At 56.2% G+C, this 27,257-nt stretch overlaps 1 protein-coding gene across 1 annotated transcript in view; it reads left to right on the forward strand.

Moving 5' to 3' along the window:
* MICOS10 (mitochondrial contact site and cristae organizing system subunit 10) overlaps window positions 1-26,321 on the forward strand; it is a 59,744-nt gene extending 33,423 nt beyond the window's left edge. The window contains exons 2-4 of the mRNA XM_075327794.1: window positions 20,750-20,797; window positions 21,959-22,068; window positions 26,185-26,321. Coding sequence (XP_075183909.1) covers window positions 20,750-20,797; window positions 21,959-22,068; window positions 26,185-26,193 — 167 coding nt within the window. The 3' untranslated portion in view covers window positions 26,194-26,321. The remainder of the gene's footprint in view (window positions 1-20,749; window positions 20,798-21,958; window positions 22,069-26,184) is intronic.
* Window positions 26,322-27,257: the final 936 nt, after the last annotated feature.

The raw sequence follows: 27,257 nt of genomic DNA on the forward strand, positions 1-27,257 counted from the left end.
GGCAGTATTATAGTAGTTATATTCTTGTATATAGGGGGCAGTATTATAGTAGTTATATTCTTGTACATAGCGGCAGTATTATAGTAGTTATATTCTTGTACATAGGGGCAGTATTATAGTAGTTATATTCCTGTACATAGGGGGCAGTATTATAGTAGTTATATTCTTGTACATAGGGGCAGTATTATAGTAGTTATATTCTTGTATATAGGGGCAGTATTATAGTAGTTATATTCTTGTACATAGGAGGCAGTATTATAGTAGTTATATTCTTGTATATAGGGGCAGTATTATAGTAGTTATATTCTTGTATATAGGGGCAGTATTATAGTAGTTATATTCTTGTATATAGGGGCAGTATTATAGTAGTTATATTCTTGTATATAGGGGCAGTATTATAGTAGTTATATTCTTGTACATAGGGGCAGTATTATAGTAGTTATATTCTTGTATATAGGGGGCAGTATTATAGTAGTTATATTCTTGTATATAGGGGCAGTATTATAGTAGTTATATTCTTGTACATAGGGGGCAGTATTATAGTAGTTATATTCTTGTATATAGGGGGCAGTATTATAGTAGTTATATTCTTGTATATAGGGGCAGTATTATAGTAGTTATATTCTTGTACATAGGGGGCAGTATTATAGTAGTTATATTCTTGTACATAGGGGGCAGTATTATAGTAGTTATATTCTTGTATATAGGGGCAGTATTATAGTAGTTATATTCCTGTACATAGGAGCAGTATTATAGTAGTTATATTCTTGTATATAGGGGCAGTATTATAGTAGTTATATTCTTGTACATAGGGGCAGTATTATAGTAGTTATATTCTTGTACATAGGGGGCAGTATTATAGTAGTTATATTCTTGTACATAGGAGCAGTATTATAGTAGTTATATTCTTGTACATAGGGGGCAGTATTATAGTAGTTATATTCTTGTACATAGGAGCAGTATTATAGTAGTTATATTCTTGTATATAGGAGCAGTATTATAGCAGTTATATTCCTGTACTTAGGGCGGTATTATGTGATCTTGCTGTGGTTATTGCTGGTGGCTGTGTTGTGTGATTATGTGCGGTTCCTGGAATGGTTCCGCGGTGTTTTCGTGTTCTCGGTGTGCGCACTGTGCTGTGACTTTGTAGTCAGATCCGGATGAGTCCGGGAGACTTTGTTGTGTTTCCAGGTCTAATTTATTTTCCGAAGTTTCATTAAATCCGCTTCCCTATTTTTGGAAATAACCGGTCATGAGGAGCGGAGTTTTGCCAGAATTAAGACCTTTGTGCGTTGATTCCGGAAAAACATCTGCGTGGAATCTGTCAGAACTGGCAGCTGCATCACCCGACCTGTCCCCGGAGCGGAGCGCGGCCTTCAGGGGGCGCCGCCGCTCACACCTTGTACAAGGCAAGAAGTGGGCTCCCGGCACACGGACCCAAATTGTGCGCCTCGATCGGTCGGACGCCCCCCATTTACTGGAAGGACATAATAAAATCCCAGTAAAGATGCAACTTCTCAAAAAGTGCTAGAAGGTTAACTCAAAATAACTGAGGTCCGCTGGTCTCGCTTTATGGCTGCAGTGCACAAGGTTCTATCTGCTGCAAATGTGTCGCTTTATGGCTGCAGTGCACAAGGTTCTATCTGCTGCAAATGTGTCTCTTTATGGCTGCAGTGCACAAGGTTCTATCTGCTGCAACTGTGTCGCTTTATGGCTGCAGTGCACAAGGTTCTATCTGCTGCAAATGTGTCGCTTTATGGCTGCAGTACACAAGGTTCTATCTGCTGCAAATGTGTCGCTTTATGGCTGCAGTACACAAGGTTCTGTCTGCTGCAAATGTGTCGCTTTATGGCTGCCGTGCACAAGGTTCAATCTGCTGCAAATGTGTCGCTTTATGGCTGCAGTGCAGAAGGTTCTATCTGCTGCAAATGTGTCGCTTTATGGCTGCAGTACACAAGGTTCTGTCTGCTGCAAATGTGTTGCTTTATGGCTGCAGTGCACAAGGTTCAATCTGCTGCAAATGTGTCGCTTTATGGCTGCAGTGCACAAGGTTCTATCTGCTGCAAATGTGTCGCTTTATGGCTGCAGTGCAGAAGGTTCTATCTGCTGCAAATGTGTCGCTTTATGGCTGCAGTACACAAGGTTCTGTCTGCTGCAAATGTGTTGCTTTATGGCTGCAGTGCACAAGGTTCAATCTGCTGCAAATGTGTCGCTTTATGGCTGCAGTGCAGAAGGTTCTATCTGCTGCAAATGTGTTGCTTTATGGCTGCAGGGCATTAGGTTCTAACTGTTGCAAATATGTTGCTTTACCGGTGCAGTCCACAAGGTTTTATCTGCTGCAAATGTGTCGCTTTATGGCTGCAGAGCACAAGGTTCAATCTGCTGCAAATGTGTCGCTTTATGGCTGCAGTGCACAAGGTTCTATCTGCTGCAAATGTGTCTCTTTATGGCTGCAGTGCACAAGGTTCTATCTGCTGCAACTGTGTCGCTTTATGGCTGCAGTGCACAAGGTTCTATCTGCTGCAAATGTGTCGCTTTATGGCTGCAGTGCACAAGGTTCTATCTGCTGCAAATGTGTCGCTTTATGGCTGCAGTGCACAAGGTTCAATCTGCTGCAAATGTGTCGCTTTATGGCTGCCGTGCACAAGGTTCAATCTGCTGCAAATGTGTCGCTTTATGGCTGCCGTGCACAAGGTTCTATCTGCTGCAAATGTGTTGCTTTATGGCTGCAGTGCACAAGGTTCAATCTGCTGCAAATGTGTCGCTTTATGGCTGCAGTGCAGAAGGTTCTATCTGCTGCAAATGTGTCGCTTTATGGCTGCAGTACACAAGGTTCTGTCTGCTGCAAATGTGTTGCTTTATGGCTGCAGTGCACAAGGTTCAATCTGCTGCAAATGTGTCGCTTTATGGCTGCAGTGCACAAGGTTCTATCTGCTGCAAATGTGTCGCTTTATGGCTGCAGTGCAGAAGGTTCTATCTGCTGCAAATGTGTCGCTTTATGGCTGCAGTACACAAGGTTCTGTCTGCTGCAAATGTGTTGCTTTATGGCTGCAGTGCACAAGGTTCAATCTGCTGCAAATGTGTCGCTTTATGGCTGCAGTGCAGAAGGTTCTATCTGCTGCAAATGTGTTGCTTTATGGCTGCAGGGCATTAGGTTCTAACTGTTGCAAATATGTTGCTTTACCGGTGCAGTCCACAAGGTTTTATCTGCTGCAAATGTGTCGCTTTATGGCTGCAGAGCACAAGGTTCAATCTGCTGCAAATGTGTCGCTTTATGGCTGCAGTGCACAAGGTTCTATCTGCTGCAAATGTGTTGCTTTATGGCTGCAGGGCATTAGGTTCTAACTGTTGCAAATATGTTGCTTTACCGGTGCAGTCCACAAGGTTTTATCTGCTGCAAATGTGTCGCTTTATGGCTGCAGAGCACAAGGTTCAATCTGCTGCAAATGTGTCGCTTTATGGCTGCAGTGCACAAGGTTCTATCTGCTGCAAATGTGTTGCTTTATGGCTGCAGGGCATTAGGTTCTAACTGTTGCAAATATGTTGCTTTACCGGTGCAGTCCACAAGGTTTTATCTGCTGCAAATGTGTCGCTTTATGGCTGCAGAGCACAAGGTTCTATCTGCTGCAAATGTGTCGCTTTACGGCTGCAGTTCATGGGATAAAACCTGTTGCTTTACAGATGCAATGTGCAGAGTTAATCTTTAGTGACAGTCGCGTGGACTTCCACACCTTGTGGACCTGCCCTAAAAGCTGAGGGCCGAGCAGCTCCTTCCTCCCCTGTAGGGGCCGCGCCATTCCCAGGGCCCCCCGCTCACGTCCCGGCCGTCCCCCACCCACCATGTGAACAACATAATTCTGATTGTGTTTGCAGATCCGCGGATTCCCACAAACCACAAGGAGACGTTCTGTTTACGGTGAAGCTTCGCTGTCTATTCGTGACATTCTCCCTTTATTGCTCCTCATGAGTCACAATTATTTCCCCCCTCAATTTCGAAGCTTCAGGACGTAAACCGCAGCGCAGCTGCCGCTCATCTGCCCTGGAATTGTCGCTGAGCCTTGGTTTTTTTTCTAACAATGCTGGATTCATGGTCCCTTTAATGTCAGTATTCGTCCCCTGGAGTTGCTGTCCCTGGATTTGCGGTCCCTGGATTTGAGCGGCCGTCCCCTGTATTCGCGGTCCCTGCATATGAGCGGCCGTCCCCTGTATTCGCGGTCCCTGCATATGAGCGGCCGTCCCCTGGATTCGCAGTCCCTGCATATGAGCGGCCGTACCCTGGATTCGCGGTCCCTGCATATGAGCGGCCGTACCCTGGATTCGCGGTCCCTGCATATGAGCGGCCGTCCCCTGGATTAGCGGTCCCTGCATATGAGCGGCCGTCCCCTGGATTAGCGGTCCCTGCATATGAGCGGCCGTCCCCTGGATTAGCGGTCCCTGCATATGAGCAGCCGTCCCCTGGATTCGTGGTCCCTGCATGTGAGCGCCCGTCCCCTGGATTCGCGGTCCCTGCATATGAGCAGCCGTCCCCTGGATTTGCGGTCCCTGCATATGAGCGGCCGTCCCCTGGATTCGCGGTCCCTGCATATGAGCGGCCGTCCCCTGGATTCGCGGTCCCTGCATATGAGCGGCCGTCCCCTGGATTAGTGGTCCCTGCATATGAGCGGCCGTACCCTGGATTCGCGGTCCCTGCATATGAGCGGCCGTACCCTGGATTCGCGGTCCCTGGATATGAGCGGCCGTACCCTGGATTCGCGGTCCCTGCATATGAGCGGCCGTACCCTGGATTCGCGGTCCCTGCATATGAGCGGCCGTACCCTGGATTCGCGGTCCCTGCATATGAGCAGCCGTCCCCTGGATTCGCGGTCCCTGCATATGAGCGGCCGTCCCCTGGATTCGCGGTCCCTTCATATAAGCGTCCCTCCCCTGTAATTGCGGTCCCGCCGCCGAATTTCTGTGAAAGTCAAAGACCTTTCTGTAATTTGCTGACTTTTTGCTCAATCCGGAGTCCATGGTTAGACCCCAGTGCAGCGTCTGCACTAACACGAGGGGGCCGTGAGCGGTGGCCGAGGGGGACGTGAGCGCTGACTGTCTACAGGTGGTAGATCTAAGCCAAAAAACCCCAGGAGTTGTGTGGCCGGGACGTGGCCCCCACACACACGCCCAAACCCCAAGGGCCTCTCTCCCCATATGGAGCAGATCCTCTGCCGAGCAGCCGTACCCCGCGCGTTACAAAATGGTTAACAGAGCCCCTCGGCCGCCCGGCACTTCCCCTCCACAGGAAGCCTCCGAGGTGAGATGAAACTTATTAAATGGAAAAATGGAGCTTGGCACGGAGGGGGCGTCCTGTGCCGCGTGCCAGTGTGCTGCAGCATTGTACTCCCAGGTGAAAGAATATTTTTCCATTTCCTAGAACATTAAAAGCCTCCTTTTTTTTTTTTTTTTTTTTTTTTTTATATTTTATTCCGGCCCAATAAATTGGCTCGGAGTCAGCTGACACGAGAGCGGCTGGCTGCGGGCCTCGTACTCCAGTCACCTCCAAAGCTGCAGTCAATACTGCCTCCCTACGCATGTCTTCATCTGTGCACTGCCACAAAGCAAGTTGTGCAAAACAGCACATCAGAGCCATGCAGCAAACACCAGAATTATGTACGCAGCTCTCGGTGCAACTGGAGCATTAGATATTATTCTGCATCAGTCCAGATAAAGCAAGGAGATGTAAAGGAGTATCAAAAAGCAAATAATCCCCTGTCTGCAGCCACCACTAGGGGGAGCTCCCTGTATACAGAGATACATGATAAGATCCTGTCTGCAGCCACCACTAGGGGGAGCTCCCTGTATACAGAGATACATGATAAGATCCTGTCTGCAGCCACCACTAGGGGGAGCTCCCTGTATACAGAGATACATAAGATCCTGTCTGCAGCCACCACTAGGGGGAGCTCCCTGTATACAGAGATACATCAGATCCTGTCTGCAGCCACCACTAGGGGGAGCTCTCTGTATACAGAGATACATGATAAGATCTTGTCTGCAGCCACCACTAGGGGGAGCTCCCTGTATACAGAGATACATGATAAGATCCTGTCTGCAGCCACCACTAGGGGGAGCTCCCTGTATACAGAGATACATGATAAGATCCTGTCTGCAGCCACCACTAGGGGGAGCTCCCTGTATACAGAGATACATAAGATCCTGTCTGCAGCCACCACTAGGGGGAGCTCCCTGTATACAGAGATACATCAGATCCTGTCTGCAGCCACCACTAGGGGGAGCTCTCTGTATACAGAGATACATGATAAGATCCTGTCTGCAGCCACCACTAGGGGGAGCTCCCTGTATACAGAGATACATAAGATCCTGTCTGCAGTCACCACTAGGGGGAGCTCTCTGTATACAGAGATACATGATAAGATCCTGTCTGCAGCCACCACTAGGGGGAGCTCCCTGTATACAGAGATACATGATAAGATCCTGTCTGCAGCCACCACTAGAGGGAGCTCCCTGTATACAGAGATACATGATAAGATCCTGTCTGCAGTCACCACTAGGGGGAGCTCCCTGTATACAGAGATACATAAGATCCTGTCTGCAGCCACCACTAGGGGGAGCTCCCTGTATACAGAGATACATGATAAGATCCTGTCTGCAGCCACCACTAGGGGGAGCTCCCTGTATAGAGATACATGATAAGATCCTGTCTGCAGCCACCACTAGAGGGAGCTCCCTGTATACAGAGATACATGATAAGATCCTGTCTGCAGTCACCACTAGGGGGAGCTCCCTGTATACAGAGATAAATAAGATCCGGTCTGCAGTCACCACTAGGGGGAGCTCCCTGTATACAGAGATACATGATAAGATCCTGTCTGCAGCCACCACTAGAGGGAGCTCCCTGTATACAGAGATACATAAGATCCTGTCTGCAGTCACCACTAGGGGGAGCTCTCTGTATACAGAGATACATGATAAGATCCTGTCTGCAGCCACCACTAGGGGGAGCTCCCTGTATACAGAGATACATAAGATCCTGTCTGCAGCCACCACTAGGGGGAGCTCCCTGTATACAGAGATACATCAGATCCTGTCTGCAGCCACCACTAGGGGGAGCTCTCTGTATACAGAGATACATGATAAGATCCTGTCTGCAGCCACCACTAGGGGGAGCTCCCTGTATACAGAGATACATAAGATCCTGTCTGCAGTCACCACTAGGGGGAGCTCTCTGTATACAGAGATACATGATAAGATCCTGTCTGCAGCCACCACTAGGGGGAGCTCCCTGTATACAGAGATACATGATAAGATCCTGTCTGCAGCCACCACTAGAGGGAGCTCCCTGTATACAGAGATACATGATAAGATCCTGTCTGCAGTCACCACTAGGGGGAGCTCCCTGTATACAGAGATACATAAGATCCTGTCTGCAGCCACCACTAGGGGGAGCTCCCTGTATACAGAGATACATGATAAGATCCTGTCTGCAGCCACCACTAGGGGGAGCTCCCTGTATAGAGATACATGATAAGATCCTGTCTGCAGCCACCACTAGAGGGAGCTCCCTGTATACAGAGATACATGATAAGATCCTGTCTGCAGTCACCACTAGGGGGAGCTCCCTGTATACAGAGATAAATAAGATCCGGTCTGCAGTCACCACTAGGGGGAGCTCCCTGTATACAGAGATACATAAGATCCTGTCTGCAGCCACCACTAGAGGGAGCTCCCTGTATACAGAGATACATAAGATCCTGTCTGCAGTCACCACTAGGGGGAGCTCTCTGTATACAGAGATACATGATAAGATCCTGTCTGCAGTCACCACTAGGGGGAGCTCCCTGTATACAGAGATAAATAAGATCCGGTCTGCAGTCACCACTAGGGGGAGCTCCCTGTATACAGAGATACATAAGATCCTGTCTGCAGCCACCACTAGAGGGAGCTCCCTGTATACAGAGATACATCAGATCCTGTCTGCAGCCACCACTAGGGGGAGCTCCCTGTATACAGAGATACATAAGATCCTGTCTGCAGCCACCACTAGGGGGAGCTCCCTGTATACAGAGATACATGATAAGATCCTGTCTGCAGCCACCACTAGAGGGAGCTCCCTGTATACAGAGATACATGATAAGATCCTGTCTGCAGCCACCACTAGGGGGAGTTCCCTGTATACAGAGATACATGATAAGATCCTGTCTGCAGTCACCACTAGGGGGAGCTCCCTGTATACAGAGATACATGATAAGATCTTGTCTGCAGCCACCACTAGGGGGAGCTCCCTGTATACACAGATACATGATAAGATCCTGTCTGCAGTCACCACTAGGGGGAGCTCCCTGTATACAGAGATACATGATAATATCCTGTCTGCAGCCACCACTAGGGGGAGCTCCCTGTATACAGAGATACATGATAATATCCTGTCTGCAGCCACCACTAGGGGGAGCTCCCTGTATACAGAAATACAGGATAATATACTGTCTGCAGCCACTACTAGGGGGAGATCCCTGTATACAGAGATACATGATAATATCCTGTCTGCAGCCACCACTAGGGGGAGCTCCCTGTATACAGAGATACATGATAAGATCCTGTCTGCAGCCACCACTAGAGGGAGCTCCCTGTATACAGAGATACATGATAAGATCCTGTCTGCAGCCACCACTAGGGGGAGTTCCCTGTATACAGAGATACATGATAAGATCCTGTCTGCAGTCACCACTAGGGGGAGCTCCCTGTATACAGAGATACATGATAAGATCTTGTCTGCAGCCACCACTAGGGGGAGCTCCCTGTATACACAGATACATGATAAGATCCTGTCTGCAGTCACCACTAGGGGGAGCTCCCTGTATACAGAGATACATGATAATATCCTGTCTGCAGCCACCACTAGGGGGAGCTCCCTGTATACAGAGATACATGATAATATCCTGTCTGCAGCCACCACTAGGGGGAGCTCCCTGTATACAGAAATACAGGATAATATACTGTCTGCAGCCACTACTAGGGGGAGATCCCTGTATACAGAGATACATGATAATATCCTGTCTGCAGCCACCACTAGGGGGAGCTCCCTGTATACAGAGATACATGATAAGATCCTGTCTGCAGCCACCACTAGGGGGAGCTCCCTGTATACAGAGATACATGATAAGATCCTGTCTGCAGCCACCACTAGGGGGAGCTCCCTGTATACAGAGATACATGATAAGATCTTGTCTGCAGCCACCACTAGGGGGAGCTCCCTGTATACAGAAATACAGGATAATATACTGTCTGCAGCCACCACTAGGGGGAGATCCCTGTATACAGAGATACATGATAATATCCTGTCTGCAGCCACCACTAGGGGGAGCTCCCTGTATACAGAAATACAGGATAATATACTGTCTGCAGCCACCACTTGGGGGAGCTTCCTGTATACAGAGATACATGATAAGATCCTGCCTGCAGCCACCACTAGGGGGAGCTCCCTGTATACACAGATACATGATAAGATCCTGTCTGCAGTCACCACTAGGGGGAGCTCCCTGTATACAGAGATACATGATAAGATCCTGTCTGCAGCCACCACTAGGGGGAGCTCCCTGTATACAGAGATACATGATAAGATCCTGTCTGCAGCCACCACTAGGGGGAGCTCCCTGTATACAGAGATACATGATAAGATCCTGTCTGCAGCCTCCACTAGGGGGAGCTCCCTGTATACAGAAATACATGATAAGATCCTGTCTGCAGTCACCACTAGGGGGAGCTCCCTGTATACAGAGATACATGATAAGATCCTGTCTGCAGCCACCACTAGGGGGAGTTCCCTGTATACAGAGATACATAAGATCCTGTCTGCAGCCACCACTAGGGGGGGCTCCCTGTATACAGAGATACATGATAAGATCCTGTCTGCAGTCACCACTAGGGGGAGCTCCCTGTATACAGAGATACATGATAAGATCCTGTCTGCAGCCACCACTAGGGGGAGCTCCCTCTATACAGAGATACATGATAAGATCCTGTCTGCAGCCACCACTAGGGGGAGCTCCCTGTATACAGAGATACATGATAAGATCCTGTCTGCAGCCTCCACTAGGGGGAGCTCCCTGTATACAGAAATACATGATAAGATCCTGTCTGCAGCCACCACTAGGGGGGGCTCCCTGTATACAGAGATACATGATAAGATCCTGTCTGCAGACACCACTAGGGGGAGCTCCCTGTATACGGAGGTTCTGGGGGTATACAGTAATGTTTTTCTGTACGGGCAGTGATCAGTGGTTGCGGCTGCTCCTCGGTGGTGACTGTCAGGACCCCTCAGTATACTGGGCTCTCCCCCCTTCTCGTAGCTCTCGTGTCCGGGCAGGGATCTGTGGATCGCTTCCAGGTAAATATTTTCCTGATAATGGGGATAATGTGGGATAAATCCGTCCTCGCGGGCGTGTTCCTGGCAGGCAGCGCTCGCTGATAGTGAGGTGCTAATCTGCAGCTGATGCTGCACATTCCCGGCTGCGGGCGGCTCCTGACCGCGGTACAGCAGTCTCCGGTGTCCTGCAGGGGCCAAGCACCCCGTCAGGGCGGCTTCACACGCTCCGGGCTTTTTGGAGAAACTCCACTGTAGCTTTTGGTGCTGGTTTTTGAACCAAAGTCAGGATTGGACTTAAAGGGATATTCCCAGCATTGCAGTAAATCACCGTGGGACCGCTGTGCTCGGACCCCCATTCCTTCTGTGGGGCGTCTAGGAGCGGTGCTCGGCCCCCCGTCAGTCCCGGGGTCCTGAATTCCGGTTTGGCTGTTCCTTTTAACACTCGCTCATGTTCTGAAAAGGAGGAAAGGAGCCGAGGTGCTCGTCCTGAGCCTCCTGGTTCATGCAGCGGGCTGACGCGGAGGGGGCCGCAGGGTACGCGGCAATGTGTTTCCTCATCCTCCAGGCTTGCACAGCACATGTGGCGGCCATGCTCTGCGTTCTCCTCTCATCCCATAAAATCCAGATGCTGCAGCCGTCGCCCGGAGGCCTGGGACGAGCACGGACCCTCCCGCCTGCTCTGCGCGGCCTACTGCGGGTGGGGCCCGGTGACCTCCATGTGTTTGGCCCTTTGTGGACGCGGTCCAGGGGCCGCAGCTGCAGCCGGGCCTGTGTTTACCATTGTTTCCCCGGACTGGCTGCAGATCTGTGGATCCCACAGCGGGCGGGATTACCGGATTGTCCTAATGGTTATTAGCGTCTGCCCGGGGCGCGCACTTGTCTGGAGCCGCGACTTATGCTACATATATAGAAAAGTATTGGCGCCCCAACAGACTCTGCAATTCAAAAGTATTAACGCCCCTTTAAGAAGTCTTTATAGAGAGGTTTCCATTTGCTTTGCAAAACTGATCAATCCCTCGGCAAGTTGTGATAAGTGACCGGCTCCAACAGGTCCAATTTCCAGTGGTCGATTTTATAGGTCTTGGCATCTTGTGAACCGGCCGTGCTCCTGTAGGATTATCCTGTTTTTTTCCTCATTCTCTTCGTGCCTTCCTCCTTGTGAGGCGGCGCCGCCTTCCTCCTTGTGAGGCGGCGCCGCCTTCCTCCTTGTGAGGCGACGTCGCCTTCCTCCTTGTGAGGCGCTGGGCCGCCTTCCCCCTTGTGAGGCGCTGGGCCGCCTTCCCCCTTGTGAGGCGCTGGGCCGCCTTCCCCCTTGTGAGGCGCTGGGCCGCCTTCCCCCTTGTGAGGCGCTGGGCCGCCTTCCCCCTTGTGAGGCGCTGGGCCGCCTTCCCCCTTGTGAGGCGATGCCGCTTTGCGCACGGCATGGCATGTTTTAGCGCTCTGTAATGGCACGTGTTCCCCTTTTTCATGCGATTCTGGAGTCTTCACAAGAATTTTGGCTAACCACACAGATTTCTTGGCTGTGTTTTTTTACGATCTCCCCCTCATCGTTGATTATTATCGTGGATGTTAATCTCTTCCAGGAGGCTTCAGAGATTTCTATACAGATGAGACATACTGTGCTGATCATCCAGGGCCTCCTGGTTCATGATGTAGCACTGTGAACTCATAGGTGATATTCATCTCCTACACTGCTATAGATGCACCATGATAACTAATGACTGGTTATTACTTTGCAAGGAAGACCCTACCCACAGGATAGAATGGTGGAGTCCGACTTTGGAGACCGGCATTGTTTCCAGGATTGGGGCTCTGTAATGTCCTGGTGTTGCTTGTCCCGGAGATTGTCGAGCTCCATGCATGGCCATCTCTACATCCTAAATTCCAACAACCCCATGTTTTGGCTTTAAGAGGGTCTCAGCAGTGAGACCCCCACCTTTTCAGAGCATCATTAAATATTGGGGGTGACCCATTAATGGCCATAGTGCCCATAGGGTTATCACTCCCCCGCCCGTCATTACATTGGTGTATATGGGTAAGAGATGCCGGTAATGATGGGGGTCCTGCCTCTGGGACCACCACAGATTCTGAGAATATAGCAGTGGTCATCGCCGCCTGTGGACTTTTAGAGAACTGCATTCTATGGATCACGGAGATTCCGGAATTCGGCCCCTGAGGCGCCGGCCGGTCCCGGTGATTCGACATTACACGTTGACGTTACTGCCCCCCGGTTGCGGTGACTGCGTTTCTGCCCCCGGTTGCGGTGACTGCGTTTCTGCCCCCGGTTGCGGTGACTGCGTTTCTGCCCCCGGTTGCGGTGACTGCGTTTCTGCCCCCGGTTGCGGTGACTGCGTTTCTGCCCCCGGTTGCGGTGACTGCGTTTCTGCCCCCGGTTGTGGTGACGGCGTTTCTGCCCCCGGTTGCGGTGACGGCGTTTCTGCCCCCGGTTGCGGTGACGGCGTTTCTGCCCCCGGTTGCGGTGACTGCGTTTCTGCCCCCGGTTGCGGTGACGGCGTTTCTGCCCCCGGTTGCGGTGACGGCGTTTCTGCTCCCGGTTGCGGTGACTGCGTTTCTGCCCCCGGTTGCGGTGACTGCGTTTCTGCCCCCGGTTGCGGTGACTGCGTTTCTGCCCCCGGTTGCGGTGACTGCGTTTCTGCCCCCGGTTGCGGTGACTGCGTTTCTGCCCCCGGTTGCGGTGACGGCGTTTCTGCCCCCGGTTGCGGTGACTGCGTTTCTGCCCCCGGTTGCGGTGACTGCGTTTCTGCCCCCGGTTGCGGTGACTGCGTTTCTGCCCCCGGTTGCGGTGACTGCGTTTCTGCCCCCGGTTGCGGTGACTGCGTTTCTGCCCCCGGTTGCGGTGACTGCGTTTCTGCCCCCGGTTGCGGTGACTGCGTTTCTGCCCCCGGTTGCGGTGACTGCGTTTCTGCCCCCGGTTGCGGTGACTGCGTTTCTGCCCCCGGTTGCGGTGACTGCGTTTCTGCCCCCGGTTGCGGTGACTGCGTTTCTGCCCCCGGTTGCGGTGACTGCGTTTCTGCCCCCGGTTGCGGTGACTGCGTTTCTGCCCCCGGTTGCGGTGACTGCGTTTCTGCCCCCGGTTGCGGTGACTGCGTTTCTGCCCCCGGTTGCGGTGACGGCGTTTCTGCCCCCGGTTGCGGTGACGGCGTTTCTGCCCCCGGTTGCGGTGACGGCGTTTCTGCCCCCGGTTGCGGTGACGGCGTTTCTGCCCCCGGTTGCGGTGACTGCGTTTCTGCCCCCGGTTGCGGTGACGGCGTTTCTGCCCCCGGTTGCGGTGACTGCGTTTCTGCCCCCGGTTGCGGTGACTGCGTTTCTGCCCCCGGTTGCGGTGACTGCGTTTCTGCCCCCGGTTGCGGTGACTGCGTTTCTGCCCCCGGTTGCGGTGACTGCGTTTCTGCCCCCGGTTGCGGTGACTGCGTTTCTGCCCCCGGTTGCGGTGACTGCGTTTCTGCCCCCGGTTGCGGTGACTGCGTTTCTGCCCCCGGTTGCGGTGACTGCGTTTCTGCCCCCGGTTGCGGTGACTGCGTTTCTGCCCCCGGTTGCGGTGACTGCGTTTCTGCCCCCGGTTGCGGTGACGGCGTTTCTGCCCCCGGTTGCGGTGACGGCGTTTCTGCCCCCGGTTGCGGTGACGGCGTTTCTGCCCCCGGTTGCGGTGACGGCGTTTCTGCCCCCGGTTGCGGTGACTGCGTTTCTGCCCCCGGTTGTGGTGACGGCGTTTCTGCCCCCGGTTGCGGTGACGGCGTTTCCGTCTCGTCTGTGACCGGTCTCCGCCGCGTTCTCTCGTTTCTGCCCCCGGTTGTGGTGACGGCGTTTCTGCCCCCGGTTGCGGTGACTGCGTTTCTGCCCCCGGTTGCGGTGACTGCGTTTCTGCCCCCGGTTGCGGTGACTGCGTTTCTGCCCCCGGTTGCGGTGACGGCGTTTCTGCCCCCGGTTGCGGTGACGGCGTTTCTGCCCCCGGTTGCGGTGACGGCGTTTCTGCCCCCGGTTGCGGTGACTGCGTTTCTGCCCCCGGTTGTGGTGACGGCGTTTCTGCCCCCGGTTGCGGTGACGGCGTTTCTGCCCCCGGTTGCGGTGACTGCGTTTCTGCCCCCGGTTGCGGTGACTGCGTTTCTGCCCCCGGTTGCGGTGACTGCGTTTCTGCCCCCGGTTGCGGTGACTGCGTTTCTGCCCCCGGTTGCGGTGACTGCGTTTCTGCCCCCGGTTGCGGTGACTGCGTTTCTGCCCCCGGTTGCGGTGACTGCGTTTCTGCCCCCGGTTGCGGTGACTGCGTTTCTGCCCCCGGTTGCGGTGACTGCGTTTCTGCCCCCGGTTGCGGTGACTGCGTTTCTGCCCCCGGTTGCGGTGACGGCGTTTCTGCCCCCGGTTGCGGTGACGGCGTTTCTGCCCCCGGTTGCGGTGACGGCGTTTCTGCCCCCGGTTGCGGTGACGGCGTTTCTGCCCCCGGTTGCGGTGACTGCGTTTCTGCCCCCGGTTGTGGTGACGGCGTTTCTGCCCCCGGTTGCGGTGACGGCGTTTCTGCCCCCGGTTGCGGTGACGGCGTTTCTGCCCCCGGTTGCGGTGACGGCGTTTCTGCCCCCGGTTGCGGTGACTGCGTTTCTGCCCCTGGTTGTGGTGACGGCGTTTCTGCCCCCGGTTGCGGTGACGGCGTTTCTGCCCCCGGTTGCGGTGACTGCGTTTCTGCCCCCGGTTGCGGTGACTGCGTTTCTGCCCCCGGTTGCGGTGACTGCGTTTCTGCCCCCGGTTGCGGTGACTGCGTTTCTGCCCCCGGTTGCGGTGACTGCGTTTCTGCCCCCGGTTGCGGTGACTGCGTTTCTGCCCCCGGTTGCGGTGACTGCGTTTCTGCCCCCGGTTGCGGTGACTGCGTTTCTGCCCCCGGTTGCGGTGACTGCGTTTCTGCCCCCGGTTGCGGTGACTGCGTTTCTGCCCCCGGTTGCGGTGACTGCGTTTCTGCCCCCGGTTGCGGTGACGGCGTTTCTGCCCCCGGTTGCGGTGACGGCGTTTCTGCCCCCGGTTGCGGTGACGGCGTTTCTGCCCCCGGTTGCGGTGACTGCGTTTCTGCCCCCGGTTGTGGTGACGGCGTTTCTGCCCCCGGTTGCGGTGACGGCGTTTCTGCCCCCGGTTGCGGTGACTGCGTTTCTGCCCCCGGTTGCGGTGACGGCGTTTCTGCCCCCGGTTGCGGTGACGGCGTTTCTGCCCCCGGTTGCGGTGACGGCGTTTCTGCCCCCGGTTGCGGTGACGGCGTTTCCGTCTCGTCTGTGACCGGTCTCCGCCGCGTTCTCTCGTTTCTGTGGGTTTCACAATCTTCCGCCCGCGCTGTGTAAAGGTGCGGTGCCTTCAGGACGGAGCCGGCTGCTCACATAGTTTATCTAATTCTCTGCAGGATCGGGGCTGGCGGCGTTTGAAGTTTGGCAAAAGACTGATGGGGCCAAGGCCGCGTGTTTAATCCTCTCCAGGCAGGGGGTGATGGAGACCCTCAGCGGAGAGCCTGACCGCGGACATCGCTGCGCCACACGGGGCGGCATTGCTTTCTGTTAACCTCTGCAAGACCCCAAAAGTGGATCCTGGACTGAAAGGAAAAACAGCCTGAGGAAGGGGAAGGGGCCAACGTTGCTCATCGCCATCAATACAGAAATGGGCAATTGTTTCCTAATAGAGAATTGTGAACGGTTTAACTGTGACTTTACCAGAGTCTGGAGAAGGCTGGGTATTGTGGTATTGACCCCGTCACGGTCAGTAATTGAGGCCATCGCTTTGCCCCCCCGGAGTGGCCATCGCCTTGCCCCCCCCCGGAGTGGCCATCGCCTTGCCCCCCCCGGAGTGGCCATCGCCTTGCCCCCCCCCCGGAGTGGCCATCGCCTTGCCCCCCCCCCGGAGTGGCCATCGCCTTGCCCCCCCCCCGGAGTGGCCATCGCCTTGCCCCCCCCCCCCGGAGTGGCCATCGCCTTGCCCCCCCCCCCCGGAGTGGCCATCGCCTTGCCCCCCCCCCCCCGGAGTGGCCATCGCCTTGCCCCCCCCCCCGGAGTGGCCATCGCCTTGCCCCCCCCCCCGGAGTGGCCATCGCCTTGCCCCCCCCCCCGGAGTGGCCATCGCCTTGCCCCCCCCCCCGGAGTGGCCATCGCCTTGCCCCCCCCCGGAGTGGCCATCGCCTTGCCCCCCCCCCCCCCGGAGTGGCCATCGCCTTGCCCCCCCCCCCCCCGGAGTGGCCATCGCCTTGCCCCCCCCCCGGAGTGGCCATCGCCTTGCCCCCCCCCCCGGAGTGGCCATCGCCTTGCCCCCCCCCCGGAGTGGCCATCGCCTTGCCCCCCCCGGAGTGGCCATCGTGTGCCCATCCGCGTGCCGTCTCTTGTGTTTCGCTGCGGCCCCTGCTGAAGCTGTCCTGTATTCCGGAGAGCTGGCAGGTTATCTCCTTCTTGGAAACGCTCGAGGATTTCTGAAGTGTTCGCTGCAAAGGCAAATAAACATGCTGGTAATACTGGCTGGTGCGGCTGAGCAGAACGTCCTGCATGGCAGCGGCGCGGGTCCTCGGCGTGCGATGTATACGCGGCTGACGTCACCCTGCCACTTCTCGATTTTCAGGGGGTGGGATGTGATCGGACTGTCTCCCCGGCTGAGCACAAGTTGTGCGACTCGAAAAAGACACCTTACACCATGTGCTGCTACGATGGGTCTGGAAAAATGCGATGGTGGCGCGGTTTAACGGGCGACTTGGCAGTGACCCGCAGGAATTCTGTGTCTCCCCCATCACACTTTATGCTCACACCTCGACTTATTGACCACACATTGTCGTCTGTGCCCGCTGCCCTGCACACAGTAATGGCAGAGTGGAGGCCGATGCCCTGGAGCTAATCACCAGTGTGCAGGCTGAGACTTGTGGTTCCCTCACGCCAGCTGCTTTCTCCATGACTGGTGAGGCCGGGTCCCCCCTGCACATTCGGCTCATGCCCCGGGGTCTTTGATTTCTGCATCCCCAGTTCTTGTTCCCCCCCCCCCCCCATACACCCGCCCGCAGCCCTCACTCCCCGGTGTGGAATGCACCGCCGGCTATATAGGACGTCCCGGGAGCACGGGGGGTTTTGCTGTTCTTTATTTTTTCGGATGGGACTCTGCTTGTTTCTAGGATCCAGCGCTGATATTTGTGGAGCTCGTGTCAAGTTGCACATAAGCGAGGACATGATAGGACGGGCAGATAGCGGCAACACCCTAGAAGCAGGAAAGTATGAGGCACCATTACGCTTTATTTGGCAAATGGGGCCGCGGTGAACGCCAGATCCACTCACTGCGAGGAGCAGAACGTATAGAGACATGTATTCTATCACCCCGGTGCTGGGGGATCATGTGATTGGAGCAGGAGACCCCCCCCCCATCCAGACAGGTCGGGGTACGGTGGGTTATAGAGTCACTCTGCTTATAGGGCGTTAGTGGTGGGCGGGGGTCCTCAGGGGCACTGACTAGGGGTTTTGGAGGGTGCGCAGGAGTCTGCAGAGTAGTGGCTTTGGAGGGTCAGTGTGGGCACCGCGTAGGGGCTATGGAGGGTCAGCGCAATCTCCGAGTTGGAGCTTTGGAGGGTCAACGCGGGTGCCGCTTAGGGGCTTTGGAGGGTCAGCGCGGGGCGCCGAGTAGGGGTTTTGGAGGGTCAGCGCGGGCGCCGAGTAGGGGCTTTGGAGGGTCAGCGCGGGCGCCGAGTAGGGGTTTTGGAGGGTCAGCGCGGGCGCCGAGTAGGGGTTTTGGAGGGTCAGCGCGGGCGCCGAGTAGGGGTTTTGGAGGGTCAGCGCGGGCGCCGAGTAGGGGTTTTGGAGGGTCAGCGCGGGCGCCGAGTAGGGGTTTTGGAGGGTCAGCGCGGGCGCCGAGTAGGGGTTTTGGAGGGTCAGCGCGGGCGCTGAGTAGGGGCTTTAGAGGGTGCGCAGGGGTCAGCGGGGGTGCACTGTAGGGGCTTTGGAGGGTGCGCAGGGGTCGGCGAGGGCGCACTGTAGGGGCTTTGGAGGGTGTGCAGGGATCGGCAAGGGCGCACTGTAGGGGCTTTGGAGGGTGTGCAGGGATCGGCGAGGGTGCACTGTAGGGGCTTTGGAGGGTGTGCAGGGATCGGCGAGGGCGCACTGTAGGGGCTTTGGAGGGTGTGCAGGGATCGGCGAGGGCGCACTGTAGGGGCTTTGGAGGGTGTGCAGGGGTCGGCGAGGGCGCACTGTAGGGGCTTTGGAGGGTGTGCAGGGGTCGGCGAGGGCGCACTGTAGGGGCTTTGGAGGGTGTGCAGGGGTTGGCGAGGGCGCACTGTAGGGGCTTTGGAGGGTGTGCAGGGATCGGCGAGGGTGCACTGTAGGGGCTTTGGAGGGTGTGCAGGGGTCGGCGAGGGCGCACTGTAGGGGCTTTGGAGGGTGTGCAGGGATCGGCGAGGGTGCACTGTAGGGGCTTTGGAGGGTGTGCAGGGGTCGGCGAGGGGCGCACTGTAGGGGCTTTGGAGGGTGTGCAGGGGTCGGCGAGGGCGCACTGTAGGGGCTTTGGAGGGTGTGCAGGGATCGGCGAGGGTGCACTGTAGGGGCTTTGGAGGGTGTGCAGGGATCGGCGAGGGCGCACTGTAGGGGCTTTGGAGGGTGTGCAGGGGTCGGCGAGGGCGCACTGTAGGGGCTTTGGAGGGTGTGCAGGGGTCGGCGAGGGCGCACTGTAGGGGCTTTGGAGGGTGTGCAGGGATCGGCAAGGGCGCACTGTAGGGGCTTTGGAGGGTGTGCAGGGGTCGGCGAGGGCGCACTGTAGGGGCTTTGGAGGGTGTGCAGGGGTTGGCGAGGGCGCACTGTAGGGGCTTTGGAGGGTGTGCAGGGGTCGGCGAGGGCGCACTGTAGGGGCTTTGGAGGGTGTGCAGGGGTCGGCGAGGGCGCACTGTAGGGGCTTTGGAGGGTGCGCGGGGTTCAGTAGGGGCGCTGGCTGTCTGTGGCTGCGCAGCTCCGCATATTTGGACATCTTTCCGCAGAGTTGCCAGTAATTTGGTGGGACGTTCGCTCTTCTGTGGCATTGGAGCAGACTGGGGCCTTTGCTCCCCCTCGTCCGTGGTCTTGGGTGGGACCCATGGCCTTGTGTCTTCCGTCTGACCACCACTGTGGGCATGGTGGTGACCGATGGCAGCGGGTGTCACATCTGTTCCCAGTGGCCGCGGCTTCTTGCGCCGATCATTCTCGGAGATTGATGGGCTGCGGGATTGATCTGGCGGACTTCTCGTGCGAGGGGTTTAGACTTTTACAGCCTGAAATGAGGCGTCGCCCCCCCCCCCCTCCCCCCGGCGTCCACCATATGCGAGCGCTGAAATTCCATCCAGCCCCCATCACGTCCTGCATTAATCTCGTTGGCGAGGGGGCTCCTGGCATGTGGCTGGTTAATGGCGAGAAGTAAATGAGGCAGCGCCGGCTGTTTTTTCAATTAAGCGTTTGAAGCGGTCACAGAGAAGGTGTAAATGGCGCAGTTTGTGGCGCCCCCCGCCCCGCGCTGCCTGCAGCCCCTCTCCTGTTAGGCCTCTCGCTCCACTTTTATTATAAGATAAGCCTTTCATGTTTTATTGTTATGAGCGCGGCGGTCCTGGAGGTGCCACTTCTTAGTGGAAACAGCTGCGGCGGGATCAGGTGCCAGCGGCCCCCGCGTCACGGCTGCTGCTTAACCCTTGTCCCCCCAATATCTGCTGCTGGGAAATATCCTGCGCCGTACTCCCCTCCAGAGCTGCATGCGCCATTCTGCTGACCAGTACCGTACCCCGTGCTCATTTCTAATATGTCCAGTCTCGTAGTCTCCTCCAGAGCTGCATGCGCCATTCTGCTGACCAGTACCGTACCCCGTGCTCATTTCTAATATGTCCAGTCTCGTAGTCTCCTCCAGAGCTGCATGCGCCATTCTGCTGACCAGTACCGTACCCCGTGCTCATTTCTAATATGTCCAGTCTCGTAGTCTCCTCCAGAGCTGCATGCGCCATTCTGCTGACCAGTACCGTACCCCGTGCTCATTTCTAATATGTCCAGTCTCGTAGTCTCCTCCAGAGCTGCATGCGCCATTCTGCTGACCAGTACCGTACCCCGTGCTCATTTCTAATATGTCCAGTCTCGTAGTCTCCTCCAGAGCTGCATGCGCCATTCTGCTGACCAGTATCGTACCCCGTGCTCATTTCTAATATGTCCAGTCTCATAGTCTCCTCCAGAGCTGCATGCGCCATTCTGCTGACCAGTACCGTACCCCGTGCTCATTTCTAATATGTCCAGTCTCGTAGTCTCCTCCAGAGCTGCATGCGCCATTCTGCTGACCAGTACCGTACCCCGTGCTCATTTCTAATATGTCCAGTCTCGTAGTCTCCTCCAGAGCTGCCTGTTGTTTCTGACTCTTGTCTCTGGTTTTGTCGTCCCGCAGGAGCCGGCCTTGGATTGGGGATTGTATTTTCTGTCGTCTTCTTTAAAAGTAAGTACACGCTCCGGTCCTGCTGCCATAATATGTCTTTTATGCCCTGTCCTCGGTCACCACCAGGGGGAGCTGAGGAGCAGCCTGTGTACTGCGCAGAGTTCAGTGTGTGCTCTGTATACAGACCGCCCTAGAGCTCCCCCTGGTGGTGGCACAATATTACCACTTCCCTGGAGTTTGGAGCATTCAGGAGGTTGGGTGTAGTAATGGCTGCCATGTAGGATCCACCCCCAGCTTCAGGGACAGAGCCCCCACCACCTCCCCGTCTTCGGGCACGGAGCCCCCTCCCCGGCTGCAGGCACGGAGCCCCCTCCCCGGCTGCAGGCACGGAGCCCCCTCCCCGGCTGCAGGCACGGAGCCCCCTCCCCGGCTGCAGGCACGGAGCCCCCTCCCCGGCTGCAGGCACGGAGCCCCCTCCCCGGCTGCAGGCACGGAGCCCCCTCCCCGGCTGCAGGCACGGAGCCCCCTCCCCGGCTGCAGGCACGGAGCCCCCCCCCCCCCCCCAACCGCCTTCCTTGGCTTCAGGCACAGAGCCCCCTCCCCTTCCCTGTAACAGGTTACTTAAGTGTCACGTGACCTATCCAGCCAATCAGCGGGAGTATTAGCTGTGACATGGCGAGAGATAAGGGCAGCGGCAGTGAGAGAGCGCAGAGGAATTCCATAGTGCAGTGTATTGAGAAGTTTGTCTTGTTTTCTTCTCTTTTGAGCCAAGAATTGTTTTTTATTTTTTATTATTATTACTTTTTTTTTAAACTTTGTTTTTATTGTAATGTATACAAATAAAAAAAATACTTTGTTTCAAATATAAAAACATAGGATCAGAACATAGATATTTATTATTATTATTATTATTATTATTATTACTTTTTATTATTATTATTTATTTTATTTTTTTACTTTTTTTTTTTTTTATTTAAAGCATGAAATCTTTCCCCTTTATTTGTCCGGCCGTCTCTGTGACTCGGGTTATGGGGGGAGGGGGCCGCTCTTTGATTTTCTGGCCGCAGTGCACATTACAGTGGATTTCGCCTCCTCGATTTTGCTTTTATTATTGTAGCTTCCCATAAAAGCTCCTCATTAAAGCCGGGTACCTGGCGGCCAGGCGAGGGTTAATGGTCTGCACGTGGCCACCCAAGTAACCCCCCAACCTTGTGTTTCCAGGAAAGACGTGGCCAATCGTGTTCTCCTCCGGGATCGGCTTGGGCATGGCGTACTCCAACTGCCAGAACGACTTCCAGTCTCCGTACCTGCTCCACGGCAAGTTCGTCAAAGTGAGTGCGGGGGGCGTCCATCCGGGAAACTGGGCCCCCTCCCCCCCCCCCCCCCCCCCCACCCCGACCGCTGGATCTGACCCCTGACCCTGGGGCCTCATTCACACCTAGAAAGTGTCAAAAATTACCATAAAGGGGTTGTTGTTTCTTGTAAACAGTGCGGCGCGGTGGTGCTGCCCCGCGTGCGCTCTCCCCATTATCCGGTGGTGCTACCTCGCGTGCGCTCTCCCCATTATCTGGTGGTGCTGCCCCGTGTGCGCTCTCCCCATTATCCGGTGGTGCTGCCCCGTGTGCGCTCTCCCCATTATCCGGTAGTGCTGCCCCGTGTGCGCTCTCCCCATTATCTGGTGGTGGTGCCCCGTGTGCGCTCTCCCCATTATCTGGTGGTGCTGTCCCGTGTGCGCTCTCCCCATTATCTGGTGGTGCTGCCCCGTGTGCGCTCTCCCCATTATCCGGTGGTGCTGCCCCGTGTGCGCTCTCCCCATTATCCGGTGGTGCTGCCCCGTGTGCGCTCTCCCCATTATCCGGTGGTGCTGCCCCGTGTGCGCTCTCCCCATTATCCGGTGGTGCTGCCCCGTGTGCGCTCTCCCCATTATCCGGTGGTGCTGCCCCGTGTGCGCTCTCCCCATTATCTGGTGGTGCTGCCACGTGTGCGCTCTCTCCATTATCCGGTGGTGCTGCCCCGTGTGCGCTCTCCCCATTATCCGGTGGTGCTGCCCCGTGTGCGCTCTCCCCATTATCCGTTGGTGCTGCCCCGTGTGCTCTCTCCCCATTATCCGTTGGTGCTGCCCCGTGTGCGCTCTCTCAATTATCCGGTGGTGCTGCCCCGTGTGCGCTCTCTCCATTATCCGGTGGTGCTGCCCCGTGTGCGCTCTCTCCATTATCCGGTGGTGCTGCCCCGTGTGCGCTCTCTCCATTATCCGGTGGTGCTGCCCCGTGTGCGCTCTCTCCATTATCCGGTGGTGCTGCCCCGTGTGCGCTCTCTCCATTATCCGGTGGTGCTGCCCCGTGTGCGCTCTCTCCATTATCCGGTGGTGCTGCCCCGTGTGCGCTCTCCCCATTATCCGTTGGTGCTGCCCCGTGTGCGCTCTCCCCATTATCCGGTGGTGCTGCCCCGTGTGCGCTCTCCCCATTATCCGGTGGTGCTGCCCCGTGTGCGCTCTCTCCATTATCCGGTGGTGCTGCCCCGTGTGCGCTCTCTCCATTATCCGGTGGTGCTGCCCCGTGTGCGCTCTCCCCATTATCCGGTGGTGCTGCCCCGTGTGCGCTCTCCTTATTATCCGGTGGTGCTGCCCCGTGTGCGCTCTCCCCATTATCCGGTGGTGCTGCCCCGTGTGCGCTCTCCCCATTATCCGGTGGTGCTGCCCCGCGTGCGCTCTCCCCATTATCCGGTGGTGCTGCCCCGTGTGCGCTCTCCCCATTATCCGGTGGTGCTGCCCCGTGTGCGCTCTCCCCATTATCCGGTGGTGCTGCCCCGTGTGCGCTCTCCCCATTATCCGGTGGTGCTGCCCCGTGTGCGCTCTCCCCATTATCCGGTGGTGCTGCCCCGCGTGCGCTCTCCCCATTATCCGGTGGTGCTGCCCCGCGTGCGCTCTCCCCATTATCCGGTGGTGCTGCCAAGTGTGCGCTCTCCCCATTATCTGGTGGTGCTGCCCCGTGTGCGCTCTCCCCATTATCCGGTGGTGCTTCCCCGTGTGCGCTCTCCCCATTATCCGGTGGTGCTTCCCCGTGTGCGCTCTCCCCATTATCCGGTGGTGCTGCCCCGTGTGCGCTCTTTCCATTATCCGGTGGTGCTTCCCCGTGTGCGCTCTCCCTATTATCCGGTGGTGCTGCCAAGTGTGCGCTCTCCCCATTATCTGGTGGTGCTGCCCCGTGTGCGCTCTCCCCATTATCCGGTGGTGCTTCCCCGTGTGCGCTCTCCCCATTATCCGGTGGTGCTGCCAAGTGTGCGCTCTCCCCATTATCTGGTGGTGCTGCCCCGTGTGCGCTCTCCCCATTATCCGGTAGTGCTGCCCCGTGTGCGCTCTCCCCATTATCTGGTGGTGGTGCCCCGTGTGCGCTCTCCCCATTATCTGGTGGTGGTGCCCCGTGTGCGCTCTCCCCATTATCTGGTGGTGCTGTCCCGTGTGCGCTCTCCCCATTATCCGGTGGTGCTGCCCCGTGTGCGCTCTCCCCATTATCCGGTGGTGCTGCCCCGTGTGCGCTCTCCCCATTATCCGGTGGTGCTGCCCCGTGTGCGCTCTCCCCATTATCCGGTGGTGCTGCCCCGTGTGCGCTCTTTCCATTATCCGGTGGTGCTTCCCCGTGTGCGCTCTCCCCATTATCCGGTGGTGCTGCCTCGCGTGCGCTCTCCCTATTATCCGGTGGTGCTGCCTCGCGTGCGCTCTCCCCATTATCCGGTGGTGCTGCCCCGTGTGCGCTCTCCCCATTATCCGGTGGTGCTGCCCCGTGTGCGCTCTCCCCATTATCCGGTGGTGCTGCCCCGTGTGCGCTCTCCCCATTATCCGGTGGTGCTGCCCCGTGTGCGCTCTCCCCATTATCTGGTGGTGCTGCCACGTGTGCGCTCTCTCCATTATCCGGTGGTGCTGCCCCGTGTGCGCTCTCCCCATTATCCGGTGGTGCTGCCCCGTGTGCGCTCTCCCCATTATCCGGTGGTGCTGCCCCGTGTGCGCTCTCCCCATTATCCGTTGGTGCTGCCCCGTGTGCGCTCTCTCAATTATCCGGTGGTGCTGCCCCGTGTGCGCTCTCTCCATTATCCGGTGGTGCTGCCCCGTGTGCGCTCTCCCCATTATCCGGTGGTGCTGCCCCGTGTGCGCTCTCTCCATTATCCGGTGGTGCTGCCCCGTGTGCGCTCTCTCCATTATCCGGTGGTGCTGCCCCGTGTGCGCTCTCTCCATTATCCGGTGGTGCTGCCCCGTGTGCGCTCTCTCCATTATCCGGTGGTGCTGCCCCGTGTGCGCTCTCTCCATTATCCGGTGGGGCTGCCCCGTGTGCGCTCTCCCCATTATCCGGTGGTGCTGCCCCGTGTGCGCTCTCCCCATTATCCGGTGGTGCTGCCCCGCGTGCGCTCTCTCCATTATCCGGTGGTGCTGCCCCGTGTGCGCTCTCCCCATTATCCGGTGGTGCTGCCCCGTGTGCGCTCTCCCCATTATCCGGTGGTGCTGCCCCGTGTGCGCTCTCCCCATTATCCGGTGGTGCTGCCCCGTGTGCGCTCTCTCCATTATCCGCACCTCCGGTCAGTGGCCGCTCGTCTTCCCGGAGCGAGCGTAGTGGTTGTTGTTTTTTTTATTGCCCGTTTCAGAGTAGTTTGAGGAATTGAGAGCTGGACCCCCATCTGAACGCGCAGGGTCCCGGAACAGTTAAATCCCTAATTACCTCCAAATGTGTTGTGGTGGTTAATGGCGCAGGGACGGCTCACCGCCTAATTACTTAATCGCTGCCGGGGAACAGTGTGGAAACTATTAGAGGAGCCTGGGAAGCCGGACCCCATCCCACCCGGGCCGCTTAAAGGGGACGTGGTGAGACCCCCGTACAATCATCTGTGGCCACTGAGACCCCTGAGGAATCATCTGTGGCCACTGTGAGACCCCCGTACAATCATCTGGACTCTGTGAGACCCCCGTACTATTGCCACATCTGCATCGTCCTGAGTATTGCTAACTGTTACATAACTTCTTTCTGTGTAGTATTCGGGGTTGGAGGGGGGGCGCGAACCCTCTTTTCTGCTGCTGACCCTCTTTTCTGCTGCTGACCCTCTTTTCTGCTGCTGACCCTCTTTTCTGCTGCTGACCCTCTTTTCTGCTGCTGACCCTCTTTTCTGCTGCTGACCCTCTTTTCTGCTGCTGACCCTCTTTTCTGCTGCTGACCCTCTTTTCTGCTGCTGACCCTCTTTTCTGCTGCTGACCCTCTTTTCTGCTGCTGACCCTCTTTTCTGCTGCTGACCCTCTTTTCTGCTGCTGACCCTCTTTTTTGCTGCTGACCCTCTTTTCTGCTGCTGACCCTCTTTTCTGCTGCTGACCCTCTTTTCTGCTGCTGACCCTCTTTTCTGCTGCTGACCCTCTATTCTGCTGCTGACCCTCTATTCTGCTGCTGACGACCCTTGTGCTCTCGTTGCAGGATCAGTGATCTGGCGCTCGGACGTGGTCTGGACCCCGCACAGGAGCCCCCCGGTCGCTCTTTCTTCGGGTTTATTTCCAGCGTTGGCTTCTCATTTGTTTTATATTTTCTGCCACCAAAATAAAAATCTGATTGTGTCCGAGTCTGAATGTCTCCTCCTTAGAGGAAAAGTCCATCCGAGGGGACGTGAGCGCCACCGCAGAGCATTGCTCCTCCTCCCGCAGACACACAGTGCAGAGCATCGCTCCTCCACCTCCTGACACATACATAGTGATATATCCTGCAGATTATTACACCACTGACCTCTGCAGAGCATCGCTCCTCCACCTCCTGACACATACATAGTGATATATCCTGCAGATTATTACACCACTGACCTCTCTGCAGAGCATCGCTCCTCCACCTCCTGACACATGCATAGTGATATATCCTGCAGATTATTACACCACTGACCTCTCTGCAGAGCATCGCTCCTCCACCTCCTGACACATACATAGTGATATACCCTGCAGACTATTACACCACTGACCTCTCTGCAGAGCATCGCTCCTCCACCTCCTGACACATACATAGTGATATATCCTGCAGACTATTACACCACTGACCTCTCTGCAGAGCATCGCTCTTCCACCTCCTGACAGATACATAGTGATATATCCTGCAGAGTATTACACCACTGACCTCTCTGCAGAGCATCACTCCTCCACCTCCTGACAGATACAGTGATATATCCTGCAGATTATTACACCACTGACCTCTCTGCAGAGCATCGCTCCTCCACCTCCTGACACATAGTGATATATCCTGCAGATTATTACACCACTGACCTCTCTGCAGAGCATCGCTCCTCCACCTCCTGACACATAGTGATATATCCTGCAGATTATTACACCACTGACCTCTCTGCAGAGCATCGCTCCTCCACCTCCTGACAGATACATAGTGATATATCCTGCAGATTATTACACCAATGACCTCTCTGCAGAGCATCGCTCCTCCACCTCATGACAGATAGTGATATATCCTGCAGATTATTACACCACTGACCTCTCTGCAGAGCATCGCTCCTCCAC

The sequence above is a fragment of the Anomaloglossus baeobatrachus genome, chromosome 11, assembly GCF_048569485.1.
Source record: "Anomaloglossus baeobatrachus isolate aAnoBae1 chromosome 11, aAnoBae1.hap1, whole genome shotgun sequence".
Lineage (NCBI taxonomy): Eukaryota > Metazoa > Chordata > Amphibia > Anura > Aromobatidae > Anomaloglossus > Anomaloglossus baeobatrachus.